Here is a 20,784-nt window from a genome sequence, read left to right as displayed (position 1 = left end):
GATCTTTTAAACAACCATCCAAACCTGATTTTAAAATTGCCAGTGATGGAGAAATACAAAAAGAAAGAAGATAAATGGAATGAAAGAAAATAATGCAAAACCAAGCAAGATTAGTCTGACCTAGAGGCTAACCACCCACTAGATGGCAGGGATGTCATGGCCAGGCTTGGTTTACAGGAAGAACAAGCCATGGACAGGAATGAATGGTGATGCTGTACTGCTCCCAGTGTCTACAAAGATGCTCTGGGATTAAAAAAGGAAAGTGATGGAGAATCCACCACAGCCCTTGATAAATTGTTGCAATGGTTAATTACCCTCTCTGTTAAAAAAATCTAAACCTTATGCATGTTATACCTTTGTCTGCTAGACTGAAGAGCCCATTATAAAGTATTTGTTCCTGATGTACATACTTACAGACTGTGACGATGAAGTGAGCTGTAGCTCACGAAAGCTTATGCTCTAATAAATTTGTTAGTCTCTAAGGTGCCACAAGTACTCCTTTTCTTTTTGCGAATACAGACTAACACGGCTGCTACTCTGAAACCTTAACCTTATGTTTGTTAAACTAATCAGATCGAGCTCCTTGAATCTATCAGCTGGCATTTTCCTGTAAGCATCTCTGAATCTGAAGGAGGGATCTGAAGCAAAACAGGATTTGCAGACAAGTTTGGAGGGGATGTTCCATGCCTAGGAGGATCAAAAATGTTTGTGGGAGAAGTGTCCAACTCAACCTTTTAAGCTCCTCCTTTCATTCCCCCCACCCCCACCATTTCTTCACTTGCAGCGTCTAACAGACATGCCACTTTCAATCTATTAGAAGGAGTATATCCCCAGGGCAAATTGCTTCAATCATTTCTTTGAACTGTTCATTCTGTGTGTAGTATTACTAGCACAAAAGAAGGTTCTCTGCCATTCGATGGTTGTTATGCCACAATCACCCACTGATCTTCGACCTTGTCCCAGACGGCAAACTAAGACCGCTTGTGAATGAAGAGAGCAGGACTTACACCTCCATTATGGCTACGTCTTGACAACTGCAACCTCAAAAAAAGCCTTGCTTCAGGATCAAGCTCACCAATGTTTTGTTCATCCATTTCAATAGCAAGAGTTTCATTCAATGGGACCTTTGATCTTAAATCCAAAAAAAACAATGTTCTAGCCTTTTAGAGATGGGCACAAATCCCTTCTCTCTTGTTGCTCAACAACTCTTGGCAAAGTTCACACTTTACTTCAGAATAATGATCTGATTTTGTTATTTCAGCCCATTTTGATTGCTTGCTTTCCACTCTTTCCATCAACATTAGGCAGGTCCAGCCAGAAAAAACTCACAGTGATGGCTGGAGTGTCCCTTTGCAGAACTGATCAGTGGCTTTCACATTTATGATAGAATAAGAACAACTTGGAACAATCTTCCAAGAGGAGAAGAGAGAGCTAACTACCTCATTCGTTTTAAGATGCAGCTTGATGAATTTAGAAACAGGATGATATGCTGGGGTTGCTTGCGTCAGTAGGAGACTTGACTTCTCGAACCAAGAGGACCCTTCCAGGCCTATACTCCCAAACCACCCTCAACCCGAATTCAGCACTGGCGACAGAGAAAGTAAGATGAGCTGGCCACCTTCATACAGAACCACATCAACAGATACACCTCCTCACAGTTCCTAGATTCTAATAAACCAAAACCCACTAACGGTTCCCTCCCATCTCTTCAATATCCCCTGATGCCACCATGAGGCCCACCTCTTTCAACCCATTCTCCTTTCCCCTGTATGCTTCCTGACAGCTAATTCTCCACTTGTTTCTTAATAGACCTAATAAGATTCTTAATGTCCTCACAGCTTCCCGTTAAAATAGATCCACTTTTCCTGTACACAAAGCAATTGAGCCTGATGTTTCAAAATATCTTCCTCACTGATGTTAGGTTCAGAAAAATATTGCAGAGGAAAAATGCTGTCTAAAAAAAAAAAATGAAAAAAGCTAAAACACCCAAGAAATTCACTGGGCTGAATTGGTTTTTGTTTTCTGGTTTCTACACCAGAGCACATTTCTCTCTCATTTACTCAATTTAACCCAACAGCAGAAGGGAATATCCCAGTGGCAAATCTGTTTTAGATTGTGAAATTACATGGGAGGGGTGGGTCTCTAGTGTGCTCCACCCACCACCTGCAAACTGGTCACAGAATTCAGGCCCTGTGGCTTTAAGAAAGATCTCAGCTGAGGCAGGAGAAAGAGAAATCCAAACTCAGCACTGAGTAGTTTAATAACCCTTTCGATACTGGATTCAGTTAAAATGCAGCAATCTACTCATCCTTCCGTTAAGATCTGAGCTTGATCCTATAAGCCTCCCTTTACTGAAGTGTGCACTCATGCTGTCTTCAATGGGATTACCCACCCGAGCGAAGGCTGCAGGATTAGGCCCAGCAAGTTACTTTTGTTCACCTTCAAGCACAGACCATGCTTCACAGGCAATAAAGCTTAGCTGCCCAACAGGTTGGTTCTGGAAAGACGTACCAGCCTCAGATGAAGCAATCAGCCTCCTATTCTGTCCCCCACCACAATGTATGCAGTTAAATCTATCACTTCTTCAAGAGTCTCAAGGCTAACTGAGAAGAAAGACAAACACAAACAGAGCAACCAAAAAGCCCAGTCACCTCTGGGGGAGTCTCTCATAAGACTGATCTTAGTTTGCATTGTGCAAACTATTCCAGGCAACACTGCTCTGGGGGGAGGCAGACATTTCAACAGTCACACATGAGCTGTTCACAACTCTCTCCGATTCGTTTAGCCCGAATATTAAGGTGTGGCTAGGGTCAATAGGGCAACTACGTACCAACAACCCCTCTACAGTCACCGTAAGGTTCACCTCACTCTTACCACCGGCTTCCCCACACAGTCCTTTGCTATGCCATAGCTGTCGGAAGATCCTTGGGGCTGGTCCCTAAAGCACCATGTGTGGTGATGCCATAGTAGATATAGGATGTTCCTCTGAGTCACAGATTCATAAGACCACAAGGGACCATTGAGATCATCAAGCCTGACCTCCTACCTAACACAGGCCAGAGAATTCCACCCTGCAATTTCTGCACTGACTCTGCCTCTTGCAAATGAGCTAGAGCACCTTTGTGTAGAAAGTCATGTGGTCTTGATTTAAGATACTCTTTCTACTGCCCCAAGAAACTGTCAAACCCACTAACTCTGCAGAGCTATGGAGCACAAGCTGGATTCTCTTTGAACACTATCTATTTATTATAGGTGGCAAGACCTGGTGGCAGAAAGAACTCAGCTGATTTTCCCACATCTAGTTCGGTGCTCACATGGTCCTTGTACTTGTAATATCTGATAGCAGGACCGGTTGAGGAGAGGGAAGTCTCTTCTGACTTTAAACTGATCCCATTCAATTTGGATACGGTGTAGGGTGAAAAGATGCAGCATTTCTGCCAGAAGCTATTGGTGCACAGCCTGCACGAGTCACCAGAAGGCAATGCCAATGTTCCAAACATCTCTCAATCCTGGTTTCATAGCATGGAATCTCAGCGATCGCTGTGGACAACATCAGGATCCCGGAGCCTTCTAACTGGAGCAGACAGATTCCCTTAGGTTGTTATTCCCTGGACTCTACTTCATAGAGTTTAAGGCCAGAAGAAACCAATTCGATCCTCTAGTCGGATCTCTTTGCCTATCACAGGCCATTAAATTCCATCCAGTTACTTCCTGTAATGAACTCGATACCTTGGGTTAGACTAAAGCATTTCTGTCCTCAGGCGACTAAACTGTTGTGTACCATAGGCAGAGAACAGGCAAGACCAAGGTGCTACCAGGAAATGAGGTGAGACATGCCCAGATGATCCCAGCAGGCAATCCACACTGTACAGCAGAGAAAGGTGAAAAAAAAAACCAAGACCCCTATCAGAGGACTCATTTGTGTAGCCTGGTTACAAGACAATGAAGGAGGGAAGAGGGTTTGCCTGCCAGAGGGGAGGAGGAATTCAAGTGGTACATAGAAGCCAGGAGGTGAAACAGAAGAAGATTTAGCTTGATTGATGGGGGGACAACTTCACAACAAGAAGAGCTATTAGATTGTAGAAAGGTCCTGAGGAAAGCAGCAGAAGCCCCAAACTTGGGATATTTAAAACGAAAATGAGTGAAATACCACAAGGAACAATCCTCCACTGGACTCCTTAGGGAATTGGAAATTTTTCCATCTTTAAGGCACTGATCCATTCAAGGGACTCCATACAGGTGTAAGAGTTTAAGTTTATGGAGGAGATGGTATGATGGGATAACATGATTTTGGCAATTAATTGATCTTTAAATATGGTAAATAGGCCCAATGGCCTGTGATGGGATGTTAGATGGGGTGGGATCTGAGTTACTACAGAGAATTCTTTCCTGGGTATCTGGCTGGTGAATCTTGCCCATATGCTCAGGGTTCAGCTGATCACCATATTTGGGGTTGGGAAGGAATTTTCCTCCAGAGCAGATTGGAGGAGGCCCTGGAGGTTTTTCGCCTTTCTCTGTAGCATGGGGTACAGATCACTTGCTGGAGGATTCTCTGCTCCTTGAAGTCTTTAAGCCATGATTTGAGGACTTCAATAGCTCAGACATAGGTGAGAGGTTTATCACAGGAGTGGGTGGGTGAGATTCTGTGGCCTGTGTTGTGCAAGAGGTCGGACTAGATGATCATAATGGTCCCTTCTGACCTTAATATCTATGAATCTTTTTAAGAACATAAGAATAGCCATATTGGGTCAGACCAGTGGTCCACCTAACCCAGCATCCTGTCTTCTGACAATCATAGAATATTAGGGTTGGAAGAGACCTCAGGAGGTCATCTAGTCCAATCCCCTGCTCAAAGCAGGACCAACCCAACTAAACGGCTGGTGCAAAATCCTTCAGAGGGAATGAACAGAACAGGGAAATTACTGAGTGATCCATCCCCTATCATTCTGTCCCAGCTTCTGAGAGTCAGAGGCTTTGGGACACCCAGAGCATGGGGTTTTGTCCCTGACCATCTTGGCTAATAGCCATTCATGGACCTAACCTCCATGAACTTACGGAATTCTTTTTTGACCCCAGTTATACTTTTGGCCTTCAAAACAGCCCTGGAAATGAGTTTCACAGTCTGACTGTACGTTGTGTGAAGAAGTACTTCCTTATGTTTGTTTTAAACCTGCTGCCTATTAATTTCATTGGGGGACCCCTGGTTCTTGTGTTATGTGAAAGGGTAAATAACACTTCCTTGGTCACTTTCTCCGCACCAGTCCTGGTTTTATAGACTTCTATCAGAGTCCTCTTTACTTATCTCTTTTATAAGCTGAACAGTCCCCAGACTTTTTTAATCTCTCCCATACAGAAGCTGTTCCATACCCCTAATAATTTTTCTTGCCCTTCTTTTGATAGGTCAGGTTATAAGACACCACAGGCAATGTGTTGATTACAAAAGAGGACTGTCATTTGTTCAGATTTAAAGGGACAACAGCAGGACAAGAGTCATCCTATTCTGGGTTCCTGACAAACACCTGAGATCATTAAAGGCTATTTTTGCTTTCCAACACTTGCGCCTCTGCAATTTGGCACTAAATTCAACTTCAGACTGGTCAGTTTCAATTTTGTTTGTAGTTGGTTTCACTTTTTGGTTCTTATGTGTGTTGTTGGGCTTGCACATAGGCCATCCAAAGGGAGGAAAATATCTGTTTTCTTTTATTTAAAAATAAACCACAACAACACTTAATAGCAGATTTCATATCTTTTTTGTTATAATCACCAAAAATACTTCTAGACCGGTACTGACAAGTATTTCTAAAGACTGTTTGCAGTAGAAGAGTTTAGTGTATAAACAAAGCCCACCTGAACCTTGGTGGTGGTGGTGGTTGTTTTTCTACTATATTTTACCCTCAGATACCACATCAGGGTGTTCTCTAGGCAGCATGGTCCAGCTAGGAAGTGTGGTGCAGTGGACAGCAGATGGACTGGCACTTGGGAGACCTAGGTTCTATTCCTGGCTCTGCCACTGACCTGCTGGGTAATCTTGGGCCTGTCACTTATCCTTTAAATGTTTCTGTTTCACCTCCCACCCTTAGCTGTTTAGATGATAAAACTCTTCAGGGCAGTGACTGTCCCTCACTATGTGTATGAACAGAAACCAACACAATGAGGCCCCCTTCTGGATTAGGGCATGTAGGTACCACTGGAATATAAATAATAATCAAATGACAGTTTTCAGGGTAATCTAATTTCTTTCTTTGTCACTAATGCTACCGGAGCTTATAACAAGTGAGATGATTTTTAAAGTCCAATTTACTTGTCACTCTTTATACTGATTGTTTTTGTATTTAACTCAACCTGGGAAATGAAAAGAAAACTACAGTCTGTGTCACTCACAGATTCTCAGCCTTGAGTTGCAGACACTCCATGTTTAGACATGAAAGTCCCCACTGCAATTTTAAGCCAAACACTGTGTTGTTTTTAAAAAACTGAATTAGAAGCCAGATCAGTTTTCTTTATTCCTTCAGACTCTCCCTCGTTATTGTACCAGCTCAATCCACTAGCATGGCTGTCATCCAGAACCAATCCAGACAATTGTTCTGGATACTAACCCTTCAGTGGACAGATTAGAATTCTGGCAGGGTTCTAGAATTCCCAGGATATGAAGCCTTCTTGAACTGAAGATCAATAGTGGCAAATCAACAGTGCCCAGAAATGGATGCACCCATTGCCTGTGTTAAGTGGGCTTCCTGAGAGCCCTTTAGACATTTCCAAGAAAACCCCCTTTGCTAAGCTTCTCGAATAAGCACAACTGTGATTCCCTATCTCGGCATTTCCAGCTCCCTCACATAACAAGCCAAGAGAGTCGAGACATGCACCAACTGGCCAGCACCAGCCTGCCCACCCCTGTTATTGATTTTCAATACCAGAGAAGCAACATGCCAATGAGCTTCTAAAAGGCAGGACACAGCAAAGCCTTCCTGCTCTTCCAGCCCAACAGATGACTTAAAGGAAGGTAAAAAGAAAAGGAGTACTGGTGGCACCTTAGACACTAACAAATTTATTAGAGCATAAGCTTTCGTGAGCTACAGCTCACTTCATCGGATGCATTTGGTGGAAAAAACAGAGGAGAGATTTATATACACACACACAGAGAACATGAAACAATGGGTTTATCATACACACTGTAAGGAGAGTGATCACTTAAGATAAGCCATCACCAGCAGTGGGAGGGGAAAGGAGTAAAACCTTTCATGGTGACAAGCAAGGTAGGCTAATTCCAGCAGTTAACAAGAATATCAGAGGTTTCAGAGTAGCAGCCGTGTTAGTCTGTATTCGCAAAAAGAAAAGGAGTACCGGTGGCACCTTAGAGACTAATGAATTTATTAGAGCATAAGCTTTCGTGAGCTACAGCTCACTTCATCATCCGATGAAGTAAGCTGGAGCTCACGAAAGCTTATGCTCTAATAAATTTGTTAGTCTCTAAGGTGCCACCGGTACTCCTTTTCTTTTTAAGAATATCAGAGGAACAGTGGGGGGTGGGGTGGGAGGGAGAAATACCATGGGGAAATAGTTTTACTTTGTGTAATGACTCATCCATTCCCAGTCTCTATTCAAGCCTAAGTTAATTGTATCCAGTTTGCAAATTAATTCCAATTCAGCAGTCTCTCGTTGGAGTCTGTTTTTGAAGCTTTTTTGTTGAAGTATAGCCACTCTAAGATCTGTGATCGAGTGACCAGAGAGATTGAAGTGTTCTCCAACTGGTTTTTGAATGTTATAATTCTTGACGTCTGATTTGTGTCCATTCATTCTTTTACGTAGAGACTGTCCAGTTTGGCCAATGTACATGGCAGAGGGGCATTGCTGGCACATGATGGCATATATCACATTGGTAGATGCGCAGGTGAACGAGCCTCTGATAGTGTGGCTGATGTGATTAGGCCCTATGATGGTATCCCCTGAATAGATATGTGGACAGAGTTGGCAACGGGCTTTGTTGCAAGGATAGGTTCCTGGGTTAGTGGTTCTGTTGTGTGGTGTGTGGTTGCTGGTGAGTATTTGCTTCAGATTGGGGGGCTGTCTGTAAGCAAGGACTGGTCTGTCTCCCAAGATCTGTGAGAGTGATGGCTCGTCCTTCAGGATAGGTTGTAGATCCTTGATGATGCGTTGGAGAGGTTTTAGTTGGGGGCTGAAGGTGATGGCTAGTGGCGTTCTGTTATTTTCTTTGTTGGGCCTGTCCTGTAGTAGGTGACTTCTGGGTACTCTTCTGGCTCTGTCAATCTGTTTCTTCACTTCAGCAGGTGGGTATTGTAGTTGTAGGAATGCATGATAGAGATCTTGTAGGTGTTTGTCTCTGTCTGAGGGGTTGGAGCAAATGCGGTTATATCGTAGCGCTTGGCTGTAGACAATGGATCGAGTGGTATGATCTGGATGAAAGCTAGAGGCATGTAGGTAGGAATAGCGGTCAGTAGGTTTCCGATATAGGGTGGTGGTTATGTGACCATCGCTTATTAGCACCGTAGTGTCCAGGAAGTGGATCTCTTGTGTGGACTGGTCCAGGCTGAGGTTGATGGTGGGATGGAAATTGTTGAAATCATGGTGGAATTCCTCAAGAGCTTCTTTTCCATGGGTCCAGATGATGAAGATGTCATCAATGTAGCGCAAGTAGAGTAGGGGCATTAGGGGACGAGAGCTGAGGAAGCGTTGTTCTAAGTCAGCCATAAAAATGTTGGCATACTGTGGGGCCATGCGGGTACCCATCGCAGTGCCACTGATTTGAAGGTATACATTGTCACCAAATGTGAAATAGTTATGGGTCAGGACAAAGTCACAAAGTTCAGCCACCAGGTTAGCCGTGACAGTATCGGGGATACTGTTCCTGACGGCTCGTAGTCCATCTTTGTGTGGAATGTTGGTGTAGAGGGCTTCTACATCCATAGTGGCTAGGATGGTGTTTTTAGGAAGATCACCAATGGACTGTAGTTTCCTCAGGAAATCGGTGGTGTCTTGAAGATAGCTGGGAGTGCTGGTAACGAAGGGCCTGAGGAGGGAGTCTACATAGCCAGACAATCCTGCTGTCAGGGTGCCAATGCCTGAGATGATGGGGCGTCCAGGATTTCCAGGTTTATGGATCTTGGGTAGCAGATAGAATACCCCAGGTCGGGGCTCCAGGGGTGTGTCTGTGCGGATTTGTTCTTGTGCTTTTTCAGGGAGTTTCTTGAGCAAATGCTGTAGTTTCTTTTGGTAACTCTCAGTGGGATCAGAGGGTAATGGCTTGTAGAAAGTGGTGTTGGAGAGCTGCCTAGTAGCCTCTTGTTCATACTCCGACCTATTCATGATGACGACAGCACCTCCTTTGTCAGCCTTTTTGATTATGATGTCAGAGTTGTTTCTGAGGCTGTGGATGGCACTGTGTTCTGCATGGCTGAGGTTATGGGGTAAGCGATGCTGCTTTTCCACAATTTCAGCTCGTGCACGTCGGCGGAAGCAGTCTATGTAGAAATCCAGGCTGCTGTTTCGACCTTCAGGAGGAGTCCACCCAGAATCCTTCTTTTTGTAGTGTTGGCAGGAAGGTCTCTGTGGGTTAATATGTTGGTCAGAGGTGTGTTGGAAATATTCCTTGAGTCTGAGACGTCGAAAATAGGATTCTAGGTCACCACAGAACTGTATCATGTTCGTGGGGGTGGAGGGGCAAAAGGAGAGGCCCCGAGAAAGGAAGGTAGGCGGCCTGGGCAGCAAGGCCAGAGATCTCTGAGGAGGCAGTTGGTGCGTTGTTTTTTGGGGGGGCAACAGAATGATGGAAGCAAGGAGGAAGTGAGCAGCTAAGACAAGCACAGATTTCACTAAAGGATTTGGTCCTTTCTCCAAGCAAGATAAAAGCCCTAATAAGATGCTTCTCATCTATACTCACTGGGGCCCAAATGCAAGATTGCTTCCTACAGTACATTCTCCAAGGATCTGTCCAACCTAGTGTAAATGTCCAGGGGACTTCTACCATATTTCCTTGGTGAGGCCGTCGCACAGGCTAGTACACTGGTTCTCAACCAGGGTTATGTGTACCCCTGAGGGTATGCAGATATCTTCCAGGGGGTAGAATCATAAAATATCACAGTTGGAAAGGACCTCGGGAGGTCATCTAGTAAAACCCCCTGCTCAAAGCAGGACCAATCCCCAATTTTTGCCCCAGATCCCTAAATGGCCCCCTCAAGGATTGAACTCACCACCGTGGGTTTAGCAGGCCAATGCTCAAACCACTGAGCTATCCCTCCCCACGCATCTCAGCTCGTCTAGATATTTGCCTAGGCTTACAACATGCTACATAAAGCACTAGCAAAGTCAGTACAAACTAAAATTTCTTACATTGACTTGTTTATACTGCACTATGCACACTATTCACTGAACTGTAAGTACAATATTTATATTCCAATTGATTTATGTTTTAATTATATTATAAAAATGAGAAAGTCAGCAATTTGTCAGTAATAGCGTGCTGCGCCACTTTTGTATTTTTGTGTGTGATTTTGTAAGCAAGTAGTTTTTAAGTGAGGTGAAACTTGGGGGTACACAAGACAAATCAGACTCCTGAAAGGGGTCCAGTAGTCTGGGAAGGTCGAGAGCCACTGGGCTAGTAGATCTCAAGGGCAGGAAGTCTTCCCTTAACATTCAGCCTATTCCGCCAAGATATGCCCAGTTGAAGCATCCTAAATAATTCCTCATCTTGGTACCTATGCTTTTCAAGTCCTTACAGACTCATGAGCCCACCCCTTAACTGTGGTCTTTTGAAAAAATGAGCAGTACTTTCTACTGAGCATTCTGGCTTCTATGGATGTCAAAAATCTTGACAAAAAGGATTATTTTCATCCTCATTTTACAGCTGGGGGTAACTGAAGTATGGAGAAATGATTTGCTCAGCGTAACACAATAAACCAGGTTTAGAACCCAGGAGTCCTCAACTGTTGGAGCCTAGGCCTAAGCATCTAGACATCAGTGCCCCCATCTAAGTGTTCATCTTAGATATCATCTCATTTATCACCTCACCACAGCATGGAACTTTTATACAAGAGCTGAACTGGCCCTGGTTCAACTTGGATAGAACCATTTTTGACCAAATGAACTTTCATCAAAGCTCAAACATTTTGCGGAGATGTATTGGTTTTGACAATGATCTAGAAGGTTTTTTGGTCCAGGACTTGAAAGACAGAAACCCTCACACTCTATAGCCTGATGGCTAGAGCACCAGCCTGGAAAACCCAGGTTCAAGTCCTCACTCTGCCTGATTTAGAATGATCTGGGATGAAGAACTCTGCTCTGTATCAGGTAGAGCAGGAATTAGAACACAGGTCTCCCACATTCCAGTCCAGTGCCCTAACCACCAGGCTATATAGCATGAGATGCCCACATGCTTCTCCCCTGCCCCTCCACCTACATGGGCCCAAATATCTCCCTGAATAGAAAACCTCAACTTTTGATCCAAAAACAGACATATCAACAATTTCACATTCATAAAAATGTTGGAAAGCCTGTTTGTGTTCCAACATGGAATGAAAATAAGTTTCCGCCACAACACGGAATCATCGTCCTCCTGACACTAGAGCCGTCTACACTCCAACCTATGCTGACTGCCGACAGCGAGCCTGCTGTTCCAAAGTAACAAGTGTTTTCAGTTGCCATTGAAGCAAATGGAATCCAGGATGCTCACCACCTTTCTCTGTCTCACAGTCACAAAGAGAAAGCATTAAAATCTCTCCCTCAAACACAGTCCATATTTAGTGCATACAGATCAGCCTTTGAAAATTCTACTTGTCCTTGGCATGTAGAGAGTTTATTTTTCATCATCACCATGGTAAAGCTAAGCAAGTAGATTGGGTTACTAGACAGTAAATTCCTATGATGATTTTCTGAGGCTGGTATCAATCAGCTTACAGTTCATTTATTCATTCTTTTGTCTAAAACAAAACACACTCAGGACAAGCACCCAGCCACGGGACAGTTTCAAGGTGGTAACTACACAACTAATTGGGGAGATGAGACACCAATTCTGTGCTCTGGAGGAAAAGAAGCGAAACAGCTGCTAAGAGCCTGCTTGATGAGTAGCTTTTCAAAACTCATCACATTGCAATCGCTCTCCAGAAATTATTGCCTGATAGGTAACTGGGCCAGCAGGAGAATCTAGCACTCCCAAGGCTTGTTGTGAGCATATAATTACATGATCATGTAACCATCATTTAATTACACAATCCTCTTTCTAATAATTTAAAAAGACCTCATCACAATAATATCTGAGCTGCTCACACTCATTAAGGAACTTTACCCTCATGGAAGCCCTCTCAAATAGGATAGTATTATCCACATATTACAGATGGGACACTGAGGCACTGGATAGATTAAGTGACTCAAGGTCTGTGCCTAAGGCAGTAATTGAACTCATGTCTCCCAAATCCTAGTCCACTGCCTTATGCACTATTAGAACATGCTTCCTACCCTCATTCAGTCACACGAAGCTTCAGAGATAAAAGCACTGTTCTTCCTCTCTAGCTGACTAGGCTGAACCCAAGGCAGAAAGGACACACAAACCTTTCCACATCTAACTATCTCGCACGATTATGCAACTGACTGACATTTGCTTTTTGGTAGCCTCAAGTGTGCCACAAGTCAGTTTGCATATGCGCACACACACATGTTCGCCACATGCTCCAAGCCTGGTTGAGGTGCCAGTTGACAGGATAAGAGGAGACTGACATTTCCACCCAAATCACTGCATGCTCAGAACATTAAAAATATCATTTACCTTATTCCCACATCCACCAATTTAGAGTCTTGCACACATACCCTCTCCTAAGGCCTCAGTAGATGAACACCCCAAAAGCACTTTCACCATTAATATTGACAAGTCACCTATGGGGAACCCCTCATCCTGTCTCCAAACAAATGGGATGCTGCATACCAGGCAACTTGATCAACTCACTTCTCCTCACTCACCCTGCATAGCCAATGGTCTCTCCTTTCTCCTCCTCATATAGGCCTGGTGATAAGGGGCAACCCCGGTTCTTATCATCTCTACCTGAACATCCCTCTCCCACATATACAGCAAGCAGCAATCCCTGCTGTACTATCCCCATGTCCCTTGGGGAGGTTCTTATTCACCTCCCCATTCCCTCTTCTCCCAGAATATGGAGAGACTCCAGGTCATCCTTCCACTCCTCATCCCCCCAACACCATTATGATCCCAGTCCCATCTATTCTACTCCTTCCATCACAAATAAAACTGCCACAAAGAGTGGGGTCCCCTCTGCTGGTCCCACACCCTTCTCCCCTCCATCATGGCCCACTGTGCTGCCCAACTCCAAAAGCCAATCTCTTCAACCTGGATCCCTCCTTTCCCCCATAACAGTCCCTCCCCACCCCCCAACTGCAAGCCCACCTCCCTCAGATTCCTGTCTTCCTCCCCGCCCAGGGCCCTCCCTATCCCCCTTCTCCAACCCCCAACTCCTCCCCCCAGAGGCCCACCTTGCTCTCTTTCCCCGCACAGATTCCTGTGGCCAATGGCTATTCTCTCACCCCCATCCCACCTGTCATCCCACAGGCCCCTCACAGCCTTTACTCACAGGCCTCAATCCCCTTCCCCTCACTCCCCAAATCCCGCCCCTCCCTGCCCAACCCCCCTTATGCCTCTCCCCTCCAGGGCCCCAGTCTTCGACCACCCTCTCCCACGGGCCCCCTACCCCACCCTTAGACCTCAGACTCCTCCCCTCGCGCTCCTGCCATCCCGGGGCCCCTCCCACTCCAAAACCCCCAGAGCTCAGATCCTCCCCTGCCAAGCTCGCCCCCTCAGGCCCCGCCCCGGGGCCCCTGTCACCCCCACGGCCCCTCCTCTCGCGCCCCCGCTTACTGGGCCGGGCCCGGGCTGGGCTGATCTCCAGGTTCAGGTCGATCTTCCGCCGGGCCTCCCGGTTCTCCTGCTTCAGCTTGGCCTCCAGGCGGGACAGTTTCTGCTCCAGCGAGGACGCCGCCATCTTCCCCCCGGAGCCAGCGCCGCCTCGCAGCCAGAATACACAAACACCACGCTGCGCAGGCGCGGCATGAGCCCGCCGAGCCGCCGTACCTCCTGGCGAGCCACGCTGCGCAGGCGCGAGATTGAATCAGCTGCGCCGCCGTAATCCCGCCACACACCCACCACTTACGACGGGCGTTTGTACGTGTGCGTCCGCGCCGAGCTCTCCGACAGCGCCCCCTGCCCGTTGAGGTGAGGTCCTCGGACTGAAAAGGGACCGCTGTGCATGCGATTCTGGTGCCCTCTTGTGGTTGTTCGTGGGTATTTCAGCCTGCTCAACCTCTCTCGGACAACTGTTAATGCGCATGCGCTCCCAGCCAGCTTCTCGGAGGCTTCAGGGCCTGGGTTTCAGAGAAACCTTCCTACGAGAACCCTCCCCCTCCCCGGCGATCCTGCCCCTCCCCCTCAACCTCCCCCTCCTCTCTCAGCCTAGGGACCCTGCCCCTCCCCCTCTACCTCCCCCTCCTCTCTCAGCCTAGGGACCCTGCCCCTCCCCCTCTACCTCCCCCTCCTCTCTCAGCCTAGGGACCCTGCCCCTCCCCCTCTACCTCCCCCTCCTCTCTCAGCCTAGGGACCCTGCCCCTCCCCCTCAACCTCCCCCTCCTCTCTCAGCCTAGGGACCCTGCCCCTCCCCCTCTACCTCCCCCTCCTCTCTCAGCCTAGGGACCCTGCCCCTCCCCCTCAACCTCCCCCTCCTCTCTCAGCCTAGGGACCCTGCCCCTCCCCCTCTACCTCCCCCTCCTCTCTCAGCCTAGGGACCCTGCCCCTCCCCCTCAACCTCCCCCTCCTCTCTCAGCCTAGGGACCCTGCCCCTCCCATTCAACCTCCCCCTCCTCTCTCAGCCTAGGGACCCTGCCCCTCCCATTCAACCTCCCCCTCCTCTCTCAGCCTAGGGACCCTGCCCCTCCCCCTCAACCTCCCCTCCTCTCTCAGCCTAGGGACCCTGCCCCTCCCCCTCAACCTCCCCTCCTCTCTCAGCCTAGGGACCCTGCCCCTCCCCCTCTACCTCCCCCTCCTCTCTCCGCCTAGGGACCCTGCCCCTCCCCCTCAACCTCCCCCTCCTCTCTCAGCCTAGGGACCCTGCCCCTCCCCCTCTACCTCCCCCTCCTCTCTCAGCCTAGGGACCCTGCCCCTCCCCCTCAACCTCCCCTCCTCTCTCAGCCTAGGGACCCTGCCCCTCCCCCTCTACCTCCCCCTCCTCTCTCAGCCTAGGGACCCTGCCCCTCCCCCTCTACCTCCCCCTCCTCTCTCAGCCTAGGGACCCTGCCCCTCCCCCTCTACCTCCCCCTCCTCTCTCAGCCTAGGGACCCTGCCCCTCCCATTCAACCTCCCCCTCCTCTCTCAGCCTAGGGACCCTGCCCCTCCCCCTCAACCTCCCCCTCCTCTCTCAGCCTAGGGACCCTGCCCCTCCCCCTCTACCTCCCCCTCCTCTCTCAGCCTAGGGACCCTGCCCCTCCCCCTCTACCTCCCCCTCCTCTCTCAGCCTAGGGACCCTGCCCCTCCCATTCAACCTCCCCCTCCTCTCTCAGCCTAGGGACCCTGCCCCTCCCATTCAACCTCCCCCTCCTCTCTCAGCCTAGGGACCCTGCCCCTCCCCCTCACCTCCCCTCCTCTCTCAGCCTAGGGACCCTGCCCCTCCCCCTCAACCTCCCCTCCTCTCTCAGCCTAGGGACCCTGCCCCTCCCCCTCTACCTCCCCCTCCTCTCTCAGCCTAGGGACCCTGCCCCTCCCCCTCAACCTCCCCCTCCTCTCTCAGCCTAGGGACCCTGCCCCTCCCCCTCTACCTCCCCCTCCTCTCTCAGCCTAGGGACCCTGCCCCTCCCCCTCAACCACCCCCTCCTCTCTCAGCCTAGGGACCCTGCCCCTCCCCCTCTACCTCCCCCTCCTCTCTCAGCCTAGGGACCCTGCCCCTCCCCCTCTACCTCCCCCTCCTCTCTCAGCCTAGGGACCCTGCCCCTCCCCCTCTACCTCCCCCTCCTCTCTCAGCCTAGGGACCCTGCCCCTCCCCCTCAACCTCCCCCTCCTCTCTCCGCCTAGGGACCCTGCCCCTCCCCCTCTACCTCCCCCTCCTCTCTCAGCCTAGGACCCTGCCCCTCCCCCTCAACCTCCCCCTCCTCTCTCAGCCTAGGGACACTGCCCCTCCCCCTCTACCTCCCCCTCCTCTCTCAGCCTAGGGACCCTGCCCCTCCCCCTCTACCTCCCCCTCCTCTCTCAGCCTAGGGACCCTGCCCCTCCCCCTCTACCTCCCCCTCCTCTCTCAGCCTAGGGACCCTGCCCCTCCCCCACAACCCCCCCCTCCTCTCTCAGCCTAGGGACCCTGCCCCTCCCCCTCTACCTCCCCCTCCTCTCTCAGCCTAGGGACCCTGCCCCTCCCCCTCAACCCCCCCTCCTCTCTCAGCCTAGGGACCCTGCCCCTCCCCCTCTACCTCCCCCTCCTCTCTCAGCCTAGGGACCCTGCCCCTCCCCCTCAACCTCCCCCTCCTCTCTCAGCCTAGGGACCCTGCCCCTCCCATTCAACCTCCCCCTCCTCTCTCAGCCTAGGGACCCTGCCCCTCCCATTCAACCTCCCCCTCCTCTCTCAGCCTAGGGACCCTGCCCCTCCCCCTCAACCTCCCCTCCTCTCTCAGCCTAGGGACCCTGCCCCTCCCCCTCAACCTCCCCTCCTCTCTCAGCCTAGGGACCCTGCCCCTCCCCCTCTACCTCCCCCTCCTCTCTCAGCCTAGGGACCCTGCCCCTCCCCCTCAACCTCCCCCTCCTCTCTCAGCCTAGGGACCCTGCCCCTCCCCCTCTACCTCCCCCTCCTCTCTCAGCCTAGGGACCCTGCCCCTCCCCCTCAACCTCCCCCTCCTCTCTCAGCCTAGGGACCCTGCCCCTCCCCCTCTACCTCCCCCTCCTCTCTCAGCCTAGGGACCCTGCCCCTCCCCCTCTACCTCCCCCTCCTCTCTCAGCCTAGGGACCCTGCCCCTCCCCCTCTACCTCCCCCTCCTCTCTCAGCCTAGGGACCCTGCCCCTCCCATTCAACCTCCCCCTCCTCTCTCAGCCTAGGGACCCTGCCCCTCCCCCTCAACCTCCCCCTCCTCTCTCAGCCTAGGGACCCTGCCCCTCCCCCTCTACCTCCCCCTCCTCTCTCAGCCTAGGGACCCTGCCCCTCCCCCTCTACCTCCCCCTCCTCTCTCAGCCTAGGGACCCTGCCCCTCCCATTCAACCTCCCCCTCCTCTCTCAGCCTAGGGACCCTGCCCCTCCCATTCAACCTCCCCCTCCTCTCTCAGCCTAGGGACCCTGCCCCTCCCCCTCAACCTCCCCTCCTCTCTCAGCCTAGGGACCCTGCCCCTCCCCCTCAACCTCCCCTCCTCTCTCAGCCTAGGGACCCTGCCCCTCCCCCTCAACCTCCCCCTCCTCTCTCAGCCTAGGGACCCTGCCCCTCCCCCTCAACCTCCCCCTCCTCTCTCAGCCTAGGGACCCTGCCCCTCCCCCTCTACCTCCCCCTCCTCTCTCAGCCTAGGGACCCTGCCCCTCCCCCTCAACCTCCCCCTCCTCTCTCAGCCTAGGGACCCTGCCCCTCCCCCTCTACCTCCCCCTCCTCTCTCGCCTAGGGACCCTGCCCCTCCCCCTCTACCTCCCCCTCCTCTCTCAGCCTAGGGACCCTGCCCCTCCCCTCTACCTCCCCCTCCTCTCTCAGCCTAGGGACCCTGCCCCTCCCCCTCAACCTCCCCCTCCTCTCTCAGCCTAGGGACCCTGCCCCTCCCCTCTACCTCCCCCTCCTCTCTCAGCCTAGGGACCCTGCCCCTCCCCCTCAACCTCCCCCCTCCTCTCTCAGCCTAGGGACCCTGCCCCTCCCCCTCTACCTCCCCCTCCTCTCTCAGCCTAGGGACCCTGCCCCTCCCCCTCTACCTCCCCCTCCTCTCTCAGCCTAGGGACCCTGCCCCTCCCCCTCTACCTCCCCCTCCTCTCTCAGCCTAGGGACCCTGCCCCTCCCCCTCAACCTCCCCCTCCTCTCTCAGCCTAGGGACCCTGCCCCTCCCATTCAACCTCCCCCTCCTCTCTCAGCCTAGGGACCCTGCCCCTCCCCCTCTACCTCCCCCTCCTCTCTCAGCCTAGGGACCCTGCCCCTCCCCCTCTACCTCCCCCTCCTCTCTCAGCCTAGGGACCCTGCCCCTCCCCCTCTACCTCCCCCTCCTCTCTCAGCCTAGGGACCCTGCCCCTCCCCCTCAACCTCCCCCTCCTCTCTCAGCCTAGGGACCCTGCCCCTCCCCCTCAACCTCCCCCTCCTCTCTCAGCCTAGGGACCCTGCCCCTCCCCCTCTACCTCCCCCTCCTCTCTCAGCCTAGGGACCCTGCCCCTCCCCCTCTACCTCCCCCTCCTCTCTCAGCCTAGGGACCCTGCCCCTCCCCCTCAACCTCCCCCTCCTCTCTCAGCCTAGGGACCCTGCCCCTCCCCCTCTACCTCCCCCTCCTCTCTCAGCCTAGGGACCCTGCCCCTCCCCCTCAACCTCCCCCTCCTCTCTCAGCCTAGGGACCCTGCCCCTCCCCCTCTACCTCCCCCTCCTCTCTAAGCCTAGGGACCCTGCCCCTCCCCCTCTACCTCCCCCTCCTCTCTCAGCCTAGGGACCCTGCCCCTCCCCCTCAACCTCCCCCTCCTCTCTCAGCCTAGGGACCCTGCCCCTCCCCCTCAACCTCCCCCTCCTCTCTCAGCCTAGCGACCCTTCCCCTCCCCCTCAACCTCCCCCTCCTCTCTCAGCCTAGGGACCCTGCCCCTCCCCCTCAACCTCCCCCTCCTCTCTCAGCCTAGGGACCCTGCCCCTCCCCCTCTACCTCCCCCTCCTCTCTCAGCCTAGAGACCCTGCCCCTCCCCCTCTACCTCCCCCTCCTCTCTCAGCCTAGGGACCCTGCCCCTCCCCCTCAACCTCCCCCTCCTCTCTCAGCCTAGGGACCCTGCCCCTCCCCCTCAACCTCCCCCTCCTCTCTCAGCCTAGGGACCCTGCCCCTCCCCCTCTACCTCCCCCTCCTCTCTCAGCCTAGGGACCCTGCCCCTCCCCCTCAACCTCCCCCTCCTCTCTCAGCCTAGGGACCCTGCCCCTCCCCCTCAACCTCCCCCTCCTCTCTCAGCCTAGGGACCCTGCCCCTCCCCCTCTACCTCCCCCTCCTCTCTCAGCCTAGGGACCCTGCCCCTCCCCCTCAACCTCCCCCTCCTCTCTCAGCCTAGGGACCCTGCCCCTTCCCCTCCTCTCTCAGCCTAGGGACCCTGCCCCTCCCCCTCAACCTCCCCCTCCTCTCTCAGCCTAGGGACCCTGCCCCTCCCCCTCAACCTCCCCCTCCTCTCTCAGCCAAGGGACCCTGCCCCTTCCCCTCCTCTCTCAGCCTAGGGACCCTGCCCCTCCCCCTCAACCTCCCCCTCCTCTCTCAGCCTAGGGACCCTGCCCCTCCCCCTCAACCTCCCCCTCCTCTCTCAGCCTAGGGACCCTGCCCCTCCCCCTCTACCTCCCCCTCCTCTCTCAGCCTAGGGACCCTGCCCCTCCCCCTCAACCTCCCCCTCCTCTCTCAGCCTAGGGACCCTGCCCCTCCCCCTCAACCTCCCCCTCCTCTCTCAGCCTAGGGACCCTGCCCCTCCCCGTCTACCTCCCCCTCCTCTCTCAGCCTAGGGACCCTGCCCCTCCCCCTCAACCTCCCCCTCCTCTCTCAGCCTAGGGACCCTGCCCCTCCCCCTCAACCTCCCCCTCCTCTCTCAGCCTAGGGACCCTGCCCCTTCCCCTCCTCTCTCAGCCTAGGGACCCTGCCCCTCCCCCTCAACCTCCCCCTCCTCTCTCAGCCTAGGGACCCTGCCCCTCCCCCTCAACCTCCCCCTCCTCTCTCAGCCAAGGGACCCTGCCCCTTCCCCTCCTCTCTCAGCCTAGGGACCCTGCCCCTCCCCCTCCTCTCTCAGCCTAGGGACCCAGCCCCTCCCCCTCAACCTCCCCCTCCTCTCTCAGCCTAGGGACCCTGCCCCTCCCCCTCAACCTCCCCCTCCTCTCTCAGCCTTGGGACCCTGCCCCTCCCCCTCAACCTCCCCCTCCTCTCTCAGCCTGGGGACCCAGCCCCTCCCCCTCCTCTCTCAGCCTAGGGACCCAGCCCCTCCCCCTCAACCTCCCCCTCCTCTCTCAGCCTAGGGACCCTGCCCCTCCCCCTCCCCCTCAACCTCCCCCTCCTCTCTCAGCCTAGGGACCCAGCCCCTCCCCCTCCTCTCTCAGCCTAGGGACCCAGCCCCTCCCCCTCAACTTCCCCCTCCTCTCTCAGCCTAGGGACCCAGCCCCTCCCCCTCAACCTCCCCCTCCTCTCTCAGCCTAGGGACCCTGCCCCTCCCCCTCAACCTCCCCCTCCTCTCTCAGCCTAGGGACCCAGCCCCTCCCCCTCAACCTCCCCCTCCTCTCTCAGCCTAGCGACCCTTCCCCTCCCCCTCAACTTCCCCCTCCTCTCTCAGCCTAGGGACTCAGCCCCTCCCCCTCAACCTCCCCCTCTTCTCTCAGCCTAGGGACCCAGCCCCTCCCCCTCAGCTTCCCCCTCCTCTCTCAGCCTAGGGACCCTGCCCCTCCCCCTCAACCTCCCCCTCCTCTCTCAGCCTAGGGACCCTGCCCCTCCCCCTCCCCCTCAACCTCCCCCTCCTCTCTCAGCCTAGGGACCCAGCCCCTCCCCCTCAACCTTCCCCTCCTCTCTCAGCCTAGGGACCCAGCCCCTTCCCCTCCCCCTCAACCTCCCCCTCCTCTCTCAGCCTAGGG

At 52.9% G+C, this 20,784-nt stretch overlaps 1 protein-coding gene across 5 annotated transcripts in view; it reads right to left on the bottom strand.

Annotated features, from left to right (window-relative positions):
• Positions 1-14,078, bottom strand: part of MAP2K7 (mitogen-activated protein kinase kinase 7) — a 68,323-nt gene extending 54,245 nt beyond the window's left edge. For 2 of the 5 annotated variants that reach the window (XM_043506776.1, XM_043506777.1), the window contains exon 1: positions 13,874-14,063. In XM_043506776.1, coding sequence (XP_043362711.1) covers positions 13,874-13,997 — 124 coding nt within the window. In that variant the 5' untranslated portion in view covers positions 13,998-14,063. Of the gene's footprint in view, positions 1-13,873 lie in introns of all 5 variants that reach the window. The other 3 variants (XM_043506778.1, XM_038378534.2, XM_038378525.2) reach the window with 3 other exon arrangements.
• Positions 14,079-20,784: the final 6,706 nt, after the last annotated feature.

This window comes from Dermochelys coriacea, chromosome 20, assembly GCF_009764565.3.
Source record: "Dermochelys coriacea isolate rDerCor1 chromosome 20, rDerCor1.pri.v4, whole genome shotgun sequence".
Classification (NCBI taxonomy): Eukaryota; Metazoa; Chordata; order Testudines; family Dermochelyidae; genus Dermochelys; species Dermochelys coriacea.
This window is presented reverse-complemented; position numbering and strand designations above follow the sequence as displayed.